This window comes from Ornithodoros turicata, chromosome 1, assembly GCF_037126465.1.
Source record: "Ornithodoros turicata isolate Travis chromosome 1, ASM3712646v1, whole genome shotgun sequence".
NCBI classification, from domain to species: domain Eukaryota; kingdom Metazoa; phylum Arthropoda; class Arachnida; order Ixodida; family Argasidae; genus Ornithodoros; species Ornithodoros turicata.
The window spans coordinates 189,274,916-189,293,717 of record NC_088201.1 but is presented as its reverse complement, the minus strand read 5'-3'; the positions used below and the strand labels follow the sequence as shown (position 1 = coordinate 189,293,717).

The 18,802-nt window shown below is 45.4% G+C and overlaps 1 protein-coding gene and 1 long non-coding RNA gene across 2 annotated transcripts in view; one reads left to right on the top strand and one right to left on the bottom strand.

Annotated features, from left to right (window-relative positions):
- Positions 1-16,762, bottom strand: part of LOC135374369 (uncharacterized) — a 63,819-nt gene extending 47,057 nt beyond the window's left edge. Inside the window, exons 1-3 of the long non-coding RNA XR_010416866.1 lie at positions 16,681-16,762; positions 16,420-16,512; positions 9,620-9,812 (exon numbers count right to left, since the gene is read on the bottom strand). This is a non-coding gene — a long non-coding RNA (uncharacterized LOC135374369). The remainder of the gene's footprint in view (positions 1-9,619; positions 9,813-16,419; positions 16,513-16,680) is intronic.
- On the top strand, positions 5,857-7,836 carry LOC135379146 (uncharacterized). Its single transcript, XM_064612396.1, has 3 exons — positions 5,857-5,995; positions 6,071-6,587; positions 7,242-7,836. Exons 1-3 carry the CDS (start codon positions 5,857-5,859, stop codon positions 7,834-7,836), a joined length of 1,251 nt encoding a protein of 416 aa, XP_064468466.1.
- Positions 16,763-18,802: the final 2,040 nt, after the last annotated feature.

Genomic DNA, 18,802 nt, shown 5'->3' with positions numbered 1-18,802 from the left:
AGCATGCGGCACAAGATTCCTGTTTTTGGCTCGGTACAAGAATCACCTTGAAGATTGTTGCTTCCAGCAAGAGATTTGCAGAGAGCAGTGTTTGTCACCTTCACGTGATGTTCTTGTAGTCAACGAGGAAATACCGGCCTCGTTTAGTTCGGACAAGCCCCAGGACTCAAGACTGTTATTATCTGATCTCTGCAGGAAGCCTGAAGCGCAGCATAGGTGCCCCAAGGTAGCGATAGATACGGTTGTCAGTACCATTGAGCAGATATTTTCTATTGAAGGCTTGGAGCTAAATGTGTCAGATTTTCGGGATGATGGCTCCGGAAGGGTCCTATATGAACGCCAGGGAATTTATGTCCCAGCGGCGGAAGTCAAGCTTCCCTGCGGAGATAGAGCTTATTATGTCCAAATGAAAGCTCTACTTGAAAACCTATTGAAGCACCCATCATTTCAAAAGTACTTTCGGTTGCCGCTTGTCCCCAGCAATGCTGGAATATTTCATGACTTGATAGACGGTAGGCGTTTAGCGTCTCACCCAGTTACTTGCGTCAACAAATCCAATTCCATTGTCTGTCTTTTGTACTCCGATGATATCGAAGTTGCAAATGCACTTGGGATGAAACGAGGCTTCCGTGGAAAGCTTTCAGTTTTCTACGTTACATTTGCTAACATTCCTGTCACACATAGGTCAAAGCTTAGCAATATATTCCTCCTGGCTGTGGGAAAAGCAAAAAGTCAGAAATCACAGTCTGCTAAACCGTCCGCTGCTAGACCGTCGTACGCGTAACTCGTGCATATAAAAAGAAATACGAAGCTTCGTTATCGTCTTAGGGCACTTATGCCCAGGGCTCAATCTGGACGAGGGACGCAGAGTCGAGACAACACGTCTTCACACTTCGCGCTTCGAGAACAGACTCCTTTATTTCACACTATGTACAGTAAACGAAATCAGAGCATTGGATTACGTGAGTTACAATATGTTGCTCTAGGCACGTACAGACCACCCTGTCGGGGAAGCGTACCCTGGCCCGTGGTATCCCCTTGCAAGTTATGACCAACGTGTCAATGAGGGCAAACACACGCACTTGCCGTGTTTATGTCTGGCGTGTCAGAGTACAGCTCACACAACCATCGACTTCTGGCCACGTGATCATCTACCCTCGGAAGCAGCGGAAAGGCGGTGTTTAGTTTCCATTCGTCCTGCACCGTAACGCCATTGCGGAATTCAAATGTCGAAGCCACGCAAGCTGAGGACTTTCACTTTAGCCGAGAAATCCGAGATAATTGAATCTGTGAACTGTGGGAAGCTATCCAGGGCAGCAGCAATGAAGAGGTATGGACTTCCCAAAAGCACGTTGTTGTGCTTGCTGTCGTCAAACGATACCATTCTGGCGTCACGAGACGCAAGTCTTTTTAAGCCGTCGTGTAAGCGTATGCGCACAGCACAGCACGTAAACATAGAAAAAGCTTTGTTGTTATGGATTAAGAAAGCCAGAGCCTCGAAGCTGCCACTCAGAGGTGCCATAATCAAGGAGAAGGCGCAAGATATTGCTTTGCAACTCCACTGCACGGATTTCTCAGCTAGCGATGGGTGGCTGTCTAGATTTAAGAATCGCCACGGACTCGTTTATCGGTCTGTGGTAGGCGAAAGCAAGGATGTTCCCCGTGAAGTTTGCGAGGACTGGCAAAGTGGACGTTTGCGGGAGCTGCTTAACAGTATCAACCTCAAGACGTATACAACGCGAATGAAACTGGGTTCTTCTTCAAAGTTTTGCCAGACAAGACATTTCATTTCAAGGGAGAACCTTGCTGTGGAGGCAAACTCAGCAAGGACAGCGTAACAGTTCTGCTCGGGACCAACATGGACGGATCTGACAAACTTGTGCCGCTGGTGATCGGAAGATAAAAAAAAAAAAACTGCTTTTAAACACATGAGAAGCTTGCGATCTAACTCGAAGGCATGGATGACTTCTTCAATTTTTGAAGAGTGGCTGCATCTACTGGATAGGCAGTTCACACGCGAAAATCGGCAAGTACTGTTGATCATTGACAACTGTCCTGCCCACCAAAAAGTTGAGGGCCTGAAAAGTATCAACCTCCAGTTTCTGCCCCCAAACACGACGTGTGTGCTGCAGCCACTTGATCAAGGGATCATACAGAATGTAAAGACCCTGTATAGAAAAATGTTGCTCAAGAGGACCATTCTGTGCATGGAGAATGGTTCAAGCTACAAGATAGACCTGCTTGGAGCTGTGCATCTTCTGTGTCATGCCTGGAAAAATATGGAGCAAACTACCATAGTCAATTGCTTCAAGCATGCAGGATTCTATTCCCAAGAGGACAGAGTGTCAATGGCAGTGGAAGAAGATAATGAACTGGTGCTAGAGCTTCCCGGAACGACAGGAGGGACACTGGCAGACTACATAGAAGTTGACAACAGTGTAGCTACTTGCCACCAAGATACGCTTGAGGACATTATTGCAGAGGCGGTGGATTCATATTCTACGGATGAAGACTGCAGTGAAGCGGATAAAGCCGAACCAGAACAGAAAAATGTGTCATGTTATGAAGCCCTTAAAGCTGCTGATACACTTAGGAAGTTTTTTGTGTCAGAAGTCGGTAGTGAATCGTACATGTCGTCATTATGTCAGATGACTGACTTTGTAATGGCCAAACGCTTTCTAAAAGCCAAGCAAACCACTTTGGATGACTTCTTCTGCAGCTAACAGCATAGCTGTGTACATGTAAATAAGCTATGCTACTTCCCAAAATGGACATAGTTTAAGCACTTGTAAATAAATCTTGTTAATAGAAAGTAGTTGTTTCTTTCCAGTACTCATGTACTTATCACAATCCAACCACATACATTGCACACTGTTGCAAAGATAATGACTCCTGATACTGCTTATGGCAGCATTTATCAGGAATTCAAAATGAACGATAACTGTTCAATGCTAAGCTGTAAAAAGATGCACTGATGGTTAAGTGGAACCAATTCTTGCTTTTCTAGGAGTTCCACTTAAAGAGATTCTACTGTACAAGTCTGATCGCTGATGACTGTTATTTTGTCATCATCAGCTCCAGGGGCCTGCCTCAGAACAAGTTGAAAACGACGCTACGTTGGCAGAGCACAAACTTTTTATGGTCAGAGAAATGCACAAGCAACTTGACCACAGACTTTCCGAGCTTGTCGCGGATGCCGTGAGGAGGACCTACAATGCGAGAAGGTCCTCTCGGTCGCTGAGGTGCTCACTGAATATCCGGCACTGGCTGTGGAGCGTGAGGCAAGTTGCATCGGTTCGCCACACTCTAGGTGCTCACATACTCTGTAATCTTCTTATCAGGATGCTTCCATATTCATTAGATTTATAGCGAGTTTCATCGGCTCACAAACGGCCAAGTAGACAGTTGGATGGAGTGGTCCGTGGAGAAGTACGGCGGAGCTACCATATCTGCAGCATTGAGATGCAAGCACGTACAGAAGTTCCTAAAGGAGTTTCCTGCACATGTAGGAACTGCTGACAACGGGGTTATCAAGCATAGTGAAAATGCCATGGCTGTTGCCCTCAACATGGCTCAATTTCAGAGTGTACAGCTGGACCTGTGTGGACGGTCCTGCCGGAATTGCTAAAAGAAGCACCTGGTGGCATCACCTATGGCGTAAGTATCGACATTCAACGGTGCCATAGATTGAACCGCATCAATAAATGCTTGTATGTTTCTTTATCACATTTGCAGTTGTCCAGATGTCGTCATTTACATCACATATACACAGAAAGGGCCTGGGCTAGGTTACACCGCCTTGCGGGTTTGTTGGGACTCCCCTGTTTGGCATTGTAGTTAATCCCTCAGGGAGAATATAATTAACTCCACAGGGGAATACTTCCTGAACTCCTCCTTGTGGGTTTCACATAATTCCACTGCATGGCATTCCTGTTACTCCACCAGTGTGTGTACAATTAACTCCACTGGAGAGCTATTCAGACACTCCCTTTTATGGTCTACACGGAACTCCGCTGCATATTATTACAGTCAATCCTCAAGTAGAAGTTTCACAAGCTCCATTGAGGGTGGTGTAATCACTCCCCTGCAGTGCTGAATTCATACTTCTACAGGGCATTAATGCTACCCCTCCACTGGAGATACTGGTTACACCTGTGTGAGCATAATGTTGAGTCCGTTTTGAAACTTCCGAAGGGAGTAACGCACATGCAAAACCAGGGCGCTGAACTGACCCCCTTGTATGGTGCCAGGATGCCTCCTCTCAGTGTTGTCATGTATACCCCCTGGAGATGGTGTAATGTAACACTCCTCCTTGTGGGTGTAACTTTTACTTCCAAAGGGAGTGTCATAGGGGGCAATCTGTTTACTCCCCTAAAGGAGTCTGGGCGACACCTTGTTTTTCACTCCTTCTGGCAGGTGTAACATTCACTTTTACTCCTAAAGGGAGCCTTCTGGAGGACAACTTGTTTACTCCCTTAAAGGAGTCGGGAGTATGTACGTATGTAGTTTGAGGTTTTTGGCGCAGGGGCTACTTAGGCCAAAGAGCGCCGAGTCACTGATGAAAAAAAAAAAAATTTGTGGATTATGTAATGGGTGATTTCTTTAAAATCAGGAAAACATTAAAATGTACGCATATATGTAAAACTTATCTCTAGAGGTGTCTTGTAAAGAGTAAAACACCAATGATGACTAAAAGACTTATATACTCTAAGATCTTGATACAATCTAAAAACCTTAAAACATTCACGTGAGGTACTACGGGTTAATTGCCAAGCAAAAGCTCGAGATGAAATCGAATGCATATGCGATGCAATGCTACTGCAAGATAGAATGGTGAAAAGTGGGTCAAACGATACTGCTCATATGCTGGACATGCTATTAAAATGTGAATTACTGTTCGAGGCTCGTGACAGTATTGGCACTCTGGCTGCGGTTGTCCAAGAAGTAGATGCTACAAGGTTAAAACTTGGGCAGGTTGGTATGACATTTTAAAATCTATAAAATCCCAGTGCGAAGGTAAAAAAGGGGACGAGACGAACACAAACAAAGCGACGACACAGAGCACTGACTGCAACCATATGAGTTTATTTCTGTCACCTACCTTCCTTTTACGCCTAATACCTCCTCTCCACACTACCACAGCACCACGTGAGAAAACATTCTATCTTATCAGACAAAGTTACAAACGGCACACTTATACACAAGTTCCCCAATTTCTTTATCGTTAAGGCTTCCAAATATAACAACGCCCCTCGTTTCTTATTTTGATACAAAACTTTCGTGCTATTTAAGTCAGGTTCACTTCCTTTACACCGTGCGAGGTGCCCACCTAGTGTTGTTTCCATTCTTTACCTATTTTGATTATGTTCCCTTAGCCTTGTGCTTAAGCAACGTGTTGTCTGTCCAACATATTTCTTCCCACATTTTAATGGAATACAATATACTACCTCTATAGCACACTTAACGTACTTTGTTTGATGTTCAACTTTACAACAATATTGTAAAAAAGTAGATGCTGATGTGTTAGGTACGTGTGTCCTATTCTTATACCCCTGTGAGACGTACTAATTTAGTGTCATTTTCGTGAAGTGCACTTCACCCGAGCGAAGTTCACTTTTACTACGTGCTTGCTACACGAGATAAGTAAGTGTCACTAAGGGATGATAGCGACGACGATAGAAGAGGTGGAACTTCGACGCTCCATGAAGCAATTCACAATTATTTATGCCATGAGACGAGTTTTGTCTCTGTAGAAACGATGGAAAAAATTTACTAGCCTGATCAAAAATAAATAATTGTAACCAAGTGCCACATGCCAGAACAAGTATGAAGCAGATCCAAAATCTACATGCGAACATGGCGACCGCGTTTGCGATGTGCGACGATCCCCCAAGAATGGATGATGAACGCAAGAAACATCTTGTATCGGCGCTGCTGTACTTGCGAGCTAGGCGGCAGCATAACGAAATGCGTGACGAAATGCATTTCGACCTAGGTATGGACATAGAGGCAAGGGCATGAATTTCAAGGCACATTGAGGACCAGCTACATGCCAACATGTTCACAATAGCCGCCGTGATCGCAGATTGCGTTCGGAGAGTGCATCGAAGACGGTGGGCCTTCGAACGCAACGAAAGGTGGTTCGAGGACACGTTACCGCATTTGGGGGACCTCCATTTCAAGCAGGCCCTGCGTGTGTCACCAAGTACATTCCGGTACCTTCTTCAATCACTACGAAGCCTCGAGCGTGAAGATACGAACATGCGAGGAGCAATATCGCTCGAGAAACGTGTTGCTGTCGGTCTCTACAGGCTGTGCTCGACAGCAGAGGACAGGACAATTGCTCATCTATCCGCCATTAGTCGATCAACAGTGAACACAATATTCAGGGAGTTTTGTGGCGCAGTGATTGAGCACCTCAAAAGCGAGTGGCTACGCATGGTGCGTCCTGAGGAAATGGCGTCACATATGCGAAAGTTCTTTGCTCTCAGCGGCTTTCCACATGCTGTCGGCGTGCTGGACGGCTGCCACTTTCCCGTCTCCCCCCCAAAGCTCCATGCAGTTGACTACCACAACTACAAGGGGTGGTAAGTTATGTAGCACCTTTCTTTATCAATTTAGTGTTGTAATACCACATCTCTGTGTGTAGAGTGCACAGATAATTACTATGTAGGGCTGATTGAAACTATACAATCACGTGCTAGGATTACAGCACAAAAAGAATGATTAAAGTGTAGCAGTGTGTAAATTGTAAGACTTTGAAGTTAAAAGGGTTGCGACAAGTTATCCCAGATAAATACAAAGGACTGTTCGTTGCATCGATGTGAAGCAGCATTGAAAGTTTCATGGCGAAGAGGATAATAGATGCAGAGAAAATTGGCATCGCTGATACCGAAACTCACTTATGCTGCTCTGACATCGCAGCCCGAGCTGCTGCCAGTGAGGAAACGGAACAGTCTCCGTTCGAAATATTGATGGCTCTTGTTCTGAGACAATTCCCTACGTAGAAGAATAATTATTTTTTCATCAGTGTCTTGGCATGCAGTACAATGGGACCATGGTGTAGAGTCACGTTTATGAAACTCCCAACCCCTTTAAGAGTGTTTTTTTTTTCATCCCAGGCTCATTTCAAATTGACTGTTACTCGTCCTATCGAATCAATATACATGCAGTTTTATCTGTGCTCTTTTTTCCATTGCCATTAAACGCATAATCTCTCTCTCTCTTTTTTTTCCGTGCAGGTACAGCATCATACTCCTTGAGTTAGTGGATCACCACTATCGGTTCAGGTACATCAACCTGGGAAGCCCTGGGAGGTGCCACGACGCGCATGTGTATGGGCGCTCCAGATTGTGTGCCCTTGTTAATGGTGATCATTTCCGTTCACCAGTGACTATCATTGAGGAAACCCCTGTCCCACCGATAATACTATGTGACCAGGCATTCCCGCTCACTGCAAATTTGATGAAGCCATTTGCAAATGCATCGAAGGACACACCCGAGGCAGCATTCAATTACAATCCCTCAAAAACAAGACGCATTGTTGAAAACGCATATGGACGACTGAAAGCACGTTTTAGATTTATAATGAAGCACATGGAATGCCGAATTCCAACAGCAAAACGTGCTATCCGTGCTGCTTGCACATTGAACAATATTTGTGAAGCCCTGAAAGACAGTGTAGAGCAACAGTGGCTGCAAGAGGCACAGATTGTCGACGGCCATTACGGCCAGCCTTCGCACAACACGGACGTGTGCAGCAGTAGAGGTGATCAAGTGAGGGGCGCACTAACGAAGTACTTCTGGAAGAATGCTCCACACAGGAAAGAACACTAGGACAATATGACTGTGGTAATGTGAGCTCTTGCGAGCTCAAGGTTAAATATATGACACAAGTTGCATACTAAAGCTTTTTTTTTTATTTCGTTGTTGTATCTCATTTTTGTAAAGCTTCAGTAAGCATGTTTATAAGTGCTTCCTCCCTTTGGGCAGCACGTTCTTGGAGCTCCAGCTGCCGCTCCCGAATAGCTAGCTGCCGCTCCCTGAGCTCCAACTCTTTCGCCCTAGACTGCTCAAGGGCGTACCTGAGCTGCCTTTGCTCCTCAAGCAGCTGTGCCAGATGCACGTGAGTTATTTTGCACGACTTAAGTGTCAACGACATTGTGTTGCGCGTGTGTTAAAATGGGGAGCTCTTTTCCTTCGCACATGGAACCTGGCCTCATTTCTTGGGTGGAGGACCGGCCACCCTTGTGGCAAATAAGGCACAAAGACTACTACAAGAAAGACATTTGCGAAAGAAATTTTGCGGAAATTGCAACTGAGCTCGGCGTCAAAGGGAAGTGATTGTTTACATAGCTGTACCAGTGGTGTCTGTCAGCCCTACGACGTCGTTCGTTGTCTGTAGTTGCCGCTGCGAAGGCGAAATGGAATTCCTTGCGGTCAGCCTTTGCACGTGAACGACGTAAAGTCGACCGAAAGAGGTCTGGCGCCAGCGCCAACCAGGTGTACGTATCAACCTGGATGCACTTCAAAAAACGGTTGGGATTCCTTGTTGGCAGAAACCCGAGGTCCGCAAGCGAGTCAAGCCTTGACCCAAACTTCCCGCAGGGATCACCGCTGGTTCCGTCTCTGTCTCCAGCTGTCCGGGTACTGGGCTAACATCCCATCATCTCACCTTAAATACCAATTCCTATTAATTAGCTTAACACGCGTGACGTTTCTCTCCGTAAAAGCAGGTCGGCATAAATGTCAGCTATTGCTGGCACGAGGTTAAGTACAGGGTTCGCCAAGATAAACTTTGGGGTTTGTAACAAAGATAAAATAAATTAGAACAGTGTCGGAAAGCCAAAGTAGGTGTTAGAAGACGTATTATGCCCCAAAATTTTATGTCGATAATGCCGCTTGGTCTGTTTCTCTGCGGATAAATCGTGAAAATTAAAAAATCGCCGCTGCCTAAACGGCTATACCTGTGTTTCAGCTTCTTTCCGCCAGATGGCGAAACGGTCGAATGCGGCGTTGCAGAGTACGATTGCAGAGTACATCGTCTCACCTCAGCTACTCCTCTTTACACACGGAGTGGCTTAATATCGCTGGTAGAGCGTAGAAAGACCCACCAGGCTCCAGTTCCTTTTTCAATTACTCAATGGTCAATTTCGAATCAATCAGGAGTATATCACTCCACACGCCACACGTTCTTTCCTTGAACCGTCGAAGAATGGAATTCTCTGTCATCTACTCACATCTCACACCGCTCTGTCACGGCATTTGTGAAAGGCTTAAACGCGGTTACATAATGCGATATATGTGTCTTCTTGTAAATTATTTTGGACTTTCTGTGCCCCTCCTACATGGACCCTTTCAGGGTTTGTAGTATTTTATAAATAAATAAAATAAATAACCTTTCACGGTCCCTTTAATCCATTTGGACAGAGACATTCGAGTTGTAAGTTTTGAATTCTTCTTTCGCATCCTGGGTGGCGGACAATGGTTGAGTTCCCATCAACTTAATTTCTTTTTGTAGAGTTTGGAGTTTAACGTCATGGTCGTAAAATGATGTCAAGAATGCGCGGTTTCACAAAGTCCAGGAACTACACCATAAAACAAAGGAAAGATCACCAACCTCTCAAAGGCTGTGAAGGTGAAGCTCGTGTCAATGTAGGTGTCCTAGCACAGGTGAGCCGGGCACAAAGTTATGTGCAGTGACTGGCGATGTTGCTTTCAGCTACTTGAGAACCCACTGAGCGACATCTTCGTGTTCTGGCTTGTTTGTGTTGATGCAGTGAGTCAGGTCTGATGACTTGTTGAGCAGTATTCTGTCAAAGATAGTGTCACTTCACCATTGTGGTTATGGTCAATGCAGATAGCACAATAAGCATGGCTGCGACCAACAGAATTTGATATGTTTGGTTAATGAAAATCAGATTGGCAACTTCCACGCGAGATCTGGGTGATAGCACCGGAGATAAGAGAAGAGCGAGCGCTCTGGGAAAGTGAGGGATTCATTCGTGTGGCAGTCACCCTGTCAGGCAGTCACTTAGGTTTGGATCCGAGAAGCGGTCTGGGCGGCAAGCAGGTTTTCATGTAAGCCAGTAAACCTTGTTCTTCGTTCCGTAATTGCTGTGTTTGTGTTCTTCGGGGTTACGGTGGGTTGGCTATTCAACCACCCCGGGTTTCTGGGCCGAGGTTCCCACATACTCGAGTATCGGCAGGGGCAACTTCCGCGGGAGCACGTTTTCGCGTGAGAAGAAGTGATTGTGGAGAAGCAGGGGCCTCACCAGTGATGAAACACCACAGCGATTCTTCGAGAGCGACAATTATGAGGATTGTGATGATGCAGAATGTACAAGAGATTATGAATTTGAGTATAGGGATAAGGATAGAGTCAGTGAGACGTCCGATCCTAACATTTCAGTGATGCCTTTTCACAGACTTCCACCGCACCTGTGTAGGTCGGTTTATTTATTTATTTTATTTTTTATTTATTTATTTATTTCCACAAAGTGGAGGAGGCGGGACAAAAAGCTATCAATGTAGCTTATACCTGTTCTTATGCCTGTGTGCTTTAAGTTATATCGCAGTTATATCCTCTGAGTGTCTCACATTAGCCTAAGTTTGGGGACCAAAATAAAGCAAAAATTATTGTCCGGCATCTTCTCGTGAAAGTAAGAAGCAAACAAAGGCAAAACTGTGTCACTTTTAAACTTGCAATATCAGAGATTTATGCCTTGGTTCTGGTGCACTCGGGGACCGAGCAGGCTTTCGGAGGATTCAGGAGGCACCAATTTTGTGAAGAAACAAACAAACGTGGTTGGGGGATCCGAACGATTTGACTCACTCTTTTGGGCACTGGGATTCAGAGTTCCGAATCTCGAATCAGTTGGCCCATCCCTAAAATAAACCACTAAATCCTCTGCTTCTCAGAGTACTGTATAAGTAGTAACTTTCGCGAGGACCGGACGCGGATTTTCCGTGAAATTCGCGAAAAGCCCTTTTTTTTCGCGAATTTAAAGACCCGCGAAACATTCGAACCAATGAGAGGAAAATACGAGAACGAAATATGTAAGGAATTTTACCCAGGACGCTGAGGCAACTTATGTACACGGAACTTTCCCCACGTAACCACTAACCTACTAACCACTAACACCTAACGTCTGTTTTCTTTGATTTAGAAAAAGCGCATGATACCGCTTGGCGGTATCATGCGCTTTAAGCATAGCGAAAGATAAGGAGGTTAGTGGTTTCCCCACGTAACCACTAACCTCCTTATCTTTCGCTATGCTTGCCAATTCTTGCCTGTTGTCCCGTTTCGTCCACGTGTTCGTGAACCTTCCATTTTTCTGCAACCGGTCTGTAGCCTAGATCACTATGTTCACATAATCCCCTCCACACTCTAACAAAGCAGCCATTCACTCCGGCCGTAGAAGCCCGTACGGACCCTTTCTTCCCTCCCGGCTGTTGACCCACAATTCGCATGAACCTTTAAACACGTCACACCTAACCCTTTAAATACCCTGCCAATGATGAGGACAGTGCCCAGAAGAAGAACAGTCTCTGTTCGAAATATCGGCGGCTTCTGTCCTGAGGCAACTCCCTTCCTTATGTACACAGAGTTTCTTACGTTATTAGACTGCATTGGCTCGCAAAGTTTTAAGTTCGCTGCTGCAACTGGAGACAGTAGTTCAGCCTTCAGTTACAAATCCCGTGCGAATGCAGGCGTCCCGTGATTCCAGTTCCTTGTAAGCCTAGATCGTCCATCAAGCGTGTATGCACATTGCCACGCGTATAGGCCTTTGTAGAAGTTGCCGCATCAGTATCGACTGCCAATCGCACCTGCTCGATGCGATGACCAGAATGACGGAAGACAGGACAATTCAGCAATGACACAGATACAAGTCGAGTAGGGCACCCTAGTCGCAGCCCTTTCATTCAGAAGTGCTCAAAAGGAAGACAAATTGAATGAGTTACCTGAGTTACATGAGTTATGTAATTGTGATACCTTAGCTTTTTCATTTTATTTTTATTAGCTTTATAAAATTTATTTATTTTATTTGCTTCTTCATTTTATTATTAGCTTCGTTCAGGAAGTTCAAGGTGCAGGGCCCCAAAGAGACAGGGTTGACGCACCGCAGTACCGGGAATTTAAGGTTCCGCGAATAACAGCCTGATCCTGGCTTCTCACAAATTGGCGAATTATTGAGCCCGCAAATTTAACCACTTATACAGTATGCACAGTCGAACATCGTTACCCATCCCCAACATCCCCGCGAACATCCCCACAGCGAACATCGTTAGTGCGAATTATCGGTTATTGCGAGTTTTTTTAAGTGATTCATCGTGACTTTCCAACACGCAAGCACATTTTTTCCGGCACATTCAGGAGATTAGCTCCCGTTTTGGAAAGGTGACCTGCATGTGGAGGCGAATGGCCACGATAAGTGAGCAACGCTTTCACGGGTTGTGTGCTTCTAGTGCTTCCACACTCGTTCCTTCTCTCCGCCGTGCTTTCGTCCTCGTCACCGCCTAATTGACCGTGGATACATCATTCCCGAAACTTCCCATCATCGAGTAGCCGGTGTGCTGCTGCAACGTAAAGCACTGAGCATCGAAACGAAGGAGAACATTCTTCGTGACGTCAACAGTGGCACGAAGAAGAAAGACGTCGTGTACAATTTCGGCATCCTGGCCAACACTCTGTCTACGATACTAAGGGCAAGAGGAAACATCGAGGGCACCTTCCAGGTGCAAGCCATCGCCAGCAACCGGAAAAAAGGCTTCGCAAATGATCCTTCCCAGACGTTGAAGACACAGTTCTTGCATGGTTCAAAGACGTGAGAGGAAGGAACCTGCCGGTGTCAGGTGGGTTATGGAAAAAAAAAGCATATGACTTCGCATTTTTCCTCGGTCACAAGGAGGTCGGCAGATAGCATTGCCGTGGCAAGCGAGCTGACGGACGCCGACGTCATTGCTGGGGTCAGTCAAGAAGGCAGCGGCGAATGTACAGAAGTGGCGATCTGGAAGACACGGACCTCCGTCTAACACACTGTGAGGCTCTCTGTATGGTACGCGCACTGAAGGACTTCTTTCTGGAACACCCGACAGCGTCCGATGAAATCATTCGTCATGCGTTTCATTCACTTGACAAGGTTGAAGTGACTGTCATGAACAGTGCACAAAGCACGAAGCAACAGAAGATTAGAGATTTCTTCAAATAAAACGGTTGTGTTTGCCTTATTGTGTTTTGAACTGATTTTGAAATATTGCGGACGCTACGCTTGTTCCGGCGGGAAGCAACAGAAGATTAGAGATTTCTTCAAATAAAACGGTTGTGTTTGCCTTATTGTGTTTTGAACTGATTTTGAAATATTGCGGACGCTACGCTTGTTCCGGCGGGAATTTGTGCGAATCATTAGTCACATTTAAATGCTGTACTTTGACCGCGAATATCGCATATCACGAACCAATCTGCGATTCCCGTGCGACTTCGTTGTAACAAGGTTCGACTGTAGTACATCCACACGAGTGTGTGTGGTGGGTGGGTGGTGGTGGTGGTGGGGAGGGGGGGCACCGTGAGGGTCAACATGTATGTTGATGTTATGCTCCCAGAAGCAAGATAATACCGTTCCACTCATCTCATTCACAGATTTTAGAAACAGCTGCGTTGAGTAACTGCTTAAATAGTGCCTTGCACAACTCCTGCTTCCACCGCGTAAAAGAGGCATATGATTCGCAGATTGATCAAGCGCGAAGTGCTGGGTGCCCATACGAGCTCATATTCAATGTGAGTGAGGTGTTGCCAAAGACCATCATGGGAGGGAAGGCTCCGGCGAAGAACAGACCTGTAGGGGTACCGGTTGTCATTCCTTATATGCATAAATTATCCCACAATTTAAAGAAACTTGCAAACAGGCATTCTATTCCTGTGGCACTCTCTGCTCCGGAAAAATTAGGGAAACTGTGCAATATGAACTGCCATAGAAAGAACGTCGGTCGGTGTGACATACAACACCTCAAGAAGTTTGTTCCGTGTAAGGCAAACGTGGTCTATGAAATACCGCTAACCTGCGGTAAATGAAACATTGACCAGACGGGGAGAGGTTTAAACATTAGGCTAAGGGAGCATGCTGCTACCCTGAGGGGTACCCCATCCGGTCACTTGTCTATGCATTGTAACACGTGTGGCTGTTCTCCCAAGATTCCCGGAGATGAGGCTAAAAGGTCGTTCTTGTCATCAGCGTACCAGGGAAATAATAGATGCATTCGAAATAAGGAAAAATGAGCAACAGTGTGTGAGTCATGCTTCTATCACTTTGTTTGATAATGAAGTAAAATTCTCAAAAATGTGGGACAAGGAAAAGGATGACGAGTGTGTGGATGACGTATTAGCCATGTGAGTGTTATATTTAAAGACGGTACTATGTTGCCAATAAATTATTTTGTTGGAACTTTAGCACCTGTCCTGTCGTCTCTTCTCTCTGTCCCGTTCCCAGTGCTAGTTAGTCATGCAAGAACAACACAAACACGCCCGGTTTTTCACTGCAGAGAAATCCACTGAGCAGTCTGGTCATTTCAGACTGAGAAGGTCCGCAAACGAGGAACCCTGCGCTGCAATCACAGATGACGACATCGTCAGTGTCGTCGCTTCTGATAGTGTTCAAGAAGAATCTGATGATTAAAGCGTTGATGGCACCAGCTGTGATGGTAGAAAATGTGCGGGCGTAACTGAGAACAGTGCTGGTACTTTCCGAGCAACAAAACAATATTGCAAAGCTTTGCAAGAACTGGATGCGTGTATTAGAATGGAACAGATGACAATGGATAGTTTTCAGTGTAATGGTCAATAAAGATGTCCTTTTAGTATCACTCATGATTTTCGTGTTTCACTTATCCGGTTCGCCCACTATCCGGACATCTTCGCAGCAAACGAGGCCGCCCAGATAAACGCGGGTCAACTGTATTAACAAGTATAGATTGTATTTCACAACCTGTTTAGCCAACAAGAAAATCCCCAGGACCAGCAAACACTGCTGTACCCGATGAACTGAACATGACGGTCAATACCCTTAGGCTGGGTTCACACAAGGGGTCCCCCGGATGGGTCACCGGATGGCAGAAACATAAGAGCTCGTGTCATAAAAATGCCTGTTCTCTTTCATCCCCTGGGGACCGGGATCCCACTGCGGACTATTTGCCTCTAACTTACAAACAGTTGCCATGTCTGCTGGGAACTTGAGGATGTAGCGGTGCTTTTTAGCTGTTTTTTTTTTCTTGACAGGCTGTTTTACGGGTCTGACCACTGAACAAGAGGGGATTTGAAGAACCATGTAATAAAGAAAGAGGAATCATGTACGTGTCTCCACTAAGCAACGAGAAAGTAAGGGAAAGAACAAAGAAAGAGGAATACGAGCAAGTGAATCTCCTAATACGATACCCACAAAGGCATTGCGTGGAAATGCACACCTTACTATGCAGCAGCAACAACAACATATAAATTATGGTCATGACTGTTATGAAACACTAGCAGTTTCTTTTCAATTTTTGCTGGTGCAACGGTTTCCTGCACTGTGGAGTGTTTGAGATCAAACGTACCACAACATACAAAACGTCTAGTTTTTCTGTTCAACCACATCGCAGGACCCCACGCATCATCCTGTGTGAACGCCCAGTTGGGACCAGGGCTCCTCAATCCACATGACTCTACTGCACCGAAGCAGATTTCACCCCCGGTCCAGTCCCTCGTGTGAACCTGGCCTTATATCCGTGTATATCACGTGCTGAGAGCCGCGCCGAGCACCAAACAGACACCTTCAGCTGCACACTGTCATTGGGTGGGATCCAAAACACGGTTTGCCAAGACGAACACGGTAAAACGGACGAGCCAGTCAGAACTATGCTACCTACATCATCTATCTATCAGCTCACACAAATCCTAGGAATCCGCAACATACTAGGCAATACAGGATTCCAAAGTTGCATTACTATAACTTAATTTTGACACCATTATTGTAACTTAAGTTATCGTTGTTGTACCTTTAACAGGTAGTTCGCGTTATCCTTGGTGTAACTCTGGCCGGCAGTTTGCGTTACCGTTGGTGCAACGCTAGCCGCAACCAATAATGTTTCTGGTGGTTACTCGAGTCTTAATGACTCCGTTTAGGCGCATGAAACAATTCTGGCATTCATTTCGTGCATTCGGGTTTCAAGAGATTCTGTATTGACCATGCGCTGAATTCAACCACTCGTGAACCCCTTATGACATTCCTAATAGAAACAAAGAAGTGACACCCTGAAAGAAAGTGATCTGGCAAGTATCAACGCGAGAGAAATCCTTTGACAGTATCGTCGTAGCGTTGACTGCTTCACAAATTTCCATGGACAGCAGTTACGCACCCGCAGCGATCCCAACAAGCCCAGAGAACTCACCGCTCTTTTTTTACGATTTCCCGGTAAAACAGACGATACTGTGGTCCTGTGTTCCCTCTTGGTGATGTTGGAATCGCCTTGCAACCATTTCTTCTATAACAAAAGAAAGAAACGTTTTGGTTGCCGCACTTCCCAAACATTTCCGTGCTAGTACACGGAACACTGCAAAAGTATGACAATGTCACTCTCGTGGCACTGTACAGTCGCACTAACAGCTTTTCCTTCTTGCACGGGAAAGAAAATAGAGCTGAAAATGCTCACCGCATTGTCATTTCACACTGAAATCACAGGCGGCTAAGCGCTATACGAAAGTAAACGCTAAACCACGTGAAACACAGTCGACTGCATAGCGTTATGTAAACCCTGATCCAAGACCCGATCCTTGACGATGGCGATAACGATGCTGATTCATGTCAATGACTACGAGTAGTCCACCATACTGCACTTTTTTGTCCACGCATTTAATCCAAGGTATATGCTCCATCTAAAACGCAAAAAAAAAGAGATATGGAAAGGACGTTAGTGCACAAATTAGTCCGCCAAAGCCCTGTTTGTGTTCGCTTTTTCGTGAGTGCAGCCGAAAATGTTAAATAGCGACGTAGCAGACGACGTCAAGTTGTCATTATGGGGAACCAGGAATCGGAACCGGAACTGAACCCGAACCGAAAACAAAAAATAACGTTATTTTCTGTCGAATCCGAACCGAACCATTTTTTTCCTTGTCCCGAACCGAACCGGAACTGAACAAAAAGAAAATGATACAGTTACCGGTTTAGGAATCGGTTCAGAGGTGAAATAATTGTACCACCGACCCACCTTTTTTTTGTTTATTTATTTTTTGCACGATGCTAGATGCGAGTAAAGTTTGTGACCGCGCGAGTTTTTTTGCCGGAGCAAAAGACTGCCCTGACCGGGTTCTGCCAAAAGGCTTCCATCACTTCACTTTTCGTTTTCAGCAGACGACCACGAGAGGACAATAGAGTAAAATATCAGGTAAATAATAAATGTGATTATTACTTGTCTTGTGTTTTCACCTGCTTTCATGAAAGGTTTCTCACCTGAAACAGGCATCTCACACTTTTCTGTTACAACCGTGTACGGTGAGGGTAAGCTCGCTTTCATTTAGCAAAATTACTGCCGATGAACCGGTTAAACCAGGACCGAAAAAAGTTGCGGTTCCAATCCCTGTAAATGTCCCAACCGCTGACCGCTTTTCTTTTTTCTTTTTTTGGCGGGGGGGGGGAGGGTTCACCCTGAGCCGAACCGGAACCGAACCCACCCACCAAACCAGCAATATCCAACAGACCTCCCAAATTGGTCTCACACGTCACAGATGTCACGTGTATCCTCACAACGTCCGCTGTATATCCACAATGAGACGTCACAAATATCTCCTAGTGAATATTCTGTGGATATACTACGAATATCACAACTGTGACATTTCTTTACATTACAGTAAAGATTTATTGGGTCAATAGTGTCATCAATTGTGTCATTTCCAGCATTCTCAGAATGCATGACAATTTCATTCTTTTTCTATCAAAATGTTATAAACTACCTTTAATAAATAACTTATCACTTCAGACATGTCCAACAGAACAAATAAAAGCTCTCACAGAATAAGCTGCCAGTAACAGCGACTGTTGATTTAACGTAGAATGTACGTTGACTTCGGTTGACAAACGTTGTATGTAGATATATAGTACTGAATGAACGCTGTTTCAACTGTACCTGGTCAATGGTGGATTGTGAACATAGAGAACAACGTTGGTTTTCCAAGAGCCACTCTAGTTACGCAGCAAATATTTGCGTGGATTCTACATTGTACCTTCAACATATTGTCAGACTTTATTACGAATGGGAAAGTCGTTGCTTCTTTACCGATCATACTGCGCACCCGATTTGTTTATGTGCCGTTCGCATCTAGAGTAAGGCCTGTTTGACGTTGTATTTATCTTAGAGCACTGCACGGGCCCGAGCTTACCCGAAAGCTCGAGCCCGGCGCGGGCCGGGCCGGGCTCGGGCTTCAGCCACCGGGCCGAGTATGGGCTTGACAACGCCAGACATGGTCGGGAATGTACGCGAACATATTTCACTTCACGAGACTGGACAGCTGAAGTTTCACGTTACTTTTTTTCCCCCTTGTGTATGGGATATCAGGTATTCTCATCTGATGACTATCACTTTTTTACATGTGATCATGCTTATTTCGTGAACGGGTCTGGATTTCACGCGTGCACTCACACACATTTGGGGACGATTGGTGTGGGGTCCTGCACGAGCGTCAGTTATAGGTTAGGTGTTGGGACATATTTCGTTCTCGCGAGCGTCTGGCACAAGGGTCAGTGAGGTTAAGTGTTCTGACATATTTCGTTTTTATGAG

Excerpts from the sequence above, each read along its gene's own strand:
- LOC135379146 (XM_064612396.1), top strand. The coding sequence starts at position 5,857 with ATGGCGACCGCGTTTGCGATGTGCGACGATCCCCCAAGAATGGATGAT. Across the intron at positions 5,996-6,070 it reads CGAAATGCATTTCGACCTAG|CCGCCGTGATCGCAGATTGC; the intron begins GTATGGACATAG and ends TGTTCACAATAG. Across the intron at positions 6,588-7,241 it reads TACCACAACTACAAGGGGTG|GTACAGCATCATACTCCTTG; the intron begins GTAAGTTATGTA and ends TTTTCCGTGCAG.